At 62.6% G+C, this 978-nt stretch overlaps 1 protein-coding gene across 1 annotated transcript in view; it reads left to right on the top strand.

The window, feature by feature from the left end:
- CSDC2 (cold shock domain containing C2, RNA binding) overlaps positions 1–929 on the top strand; it is a 1,114-nt gene extending 185 nt beyond the window's left edge. Inside the window, exons 2-4 of the mRNA XM_010135335.1 lie at positions 10–123; positions 386–508; positions 767–929. Of these exons, the coding sequence (XP_010133637.1) occupies positions 10–123; positions 386–508; positions 767–929 (400 nt within the window). The remainder of the gene's footprint in view (positions 1–9; positions 124–385; positions 509–766) is intronic.
- Positions 930–978: the final 49 nt, after the last annotated feature.

Raw genomic sequence — 978 nt, 5'->3', positions numbered from 1 at the left:
TCCCCCGGTGGGCCCCACTCCCCCCTCCCGGGGGGGGGCCAGCCGCATCTGGGAGAGGGGCAACCTCCTGCTGCGGGACCTGCCCAGCCCCCTCCCCACCAAGAGGACCAGGACCTACTCGGCGTAAGTATCCGGCATGTGGCAAGAGGGTTTGGCACTGTCCAGCTGAGCCAAGCAGGGACCAACAGCATCTGCAGAACCATTTATGCCTGGTGCACGTCACCGTCGCGGTGCCCAGCATCCCCGCAGCCACCTGCCTGGAGTGCTGTTTCTGGGTGCCAGGTGCTTTGCCGGACAACACGACATTTTCATAGCAAACCTCTTCCTGTGCTGCCCCCCGGGCAAGTGCCGCCAGTGAGACATCTCCATCCCTTTCCTCCTGCAGAACAGCCCGTGCCTCTGCCGGCCCCATCTTCAAGGGTGTCTGCAAGCAGTTCTCACGCTCCCAAGGCCATGGGTTCATCACCCCCGAGAACGGCACAGAGGACATTTTTGTGCACGTGTCTGAGTAAGTCTGGGAGTCCTGCGGTGCCAGGACACCCTGGGGGAGCCATGCAGTCAGCATGGGTCTGGAGACCGGTGGGCTGGGGTGGGAATGTCTCCGTGGGGTGGGGATGGGACTCTCCCTGTTCTCCACCCTCAGTTGCTGGTGGATATTCTTTCACAAGGCATAGCTGGGTTGTGTGTCTCATTGGTGCTGGACGGTCTGGAGCAGAGGTCCAGCTCTTGGATCCAGCCCCACCGCCTCTCCTCTCCTCTCACACAGCATTGAAGGAGAGTACGTCCCGGTGGAGGGGGACGAGGTGACATACAAGGTCTGCCCCATCCCTCCCAAGAACCAGAAGTTCCAGGCGGTGGAAGTGGTCCTCACCAACCTGGCACCCCACACGAAGCACGAGACGTGGTCCGGCCAGATCATCGGCTCCTAGGCACCCGGGGGGACTGACAGCCACTCGGGCCCACAGAGGAAGCCCGCCT

Source organism: Buceros rhinoceros, unplaced genomic scaffold (genome assembly GCF_000710305.1).
Source record: "Buceros rhinoceros silvestris isolate BGI_N320 unplaced genomic scaffold, ASM71030v1 scaffold1954, whole genome shotgun sequence".
Taxonomy (NCBI): Eukaryota; Metazoa; Chordata; class Aves; order Bucerotiformes; family Bucerotidae; genus Buceros; species Buceros rhinoceros.
The sequence above is the reverse complement of the archived record's forward strand: the minus strand, read 5'-3'. Positions and strand labels throughout refer to the sequence as shown.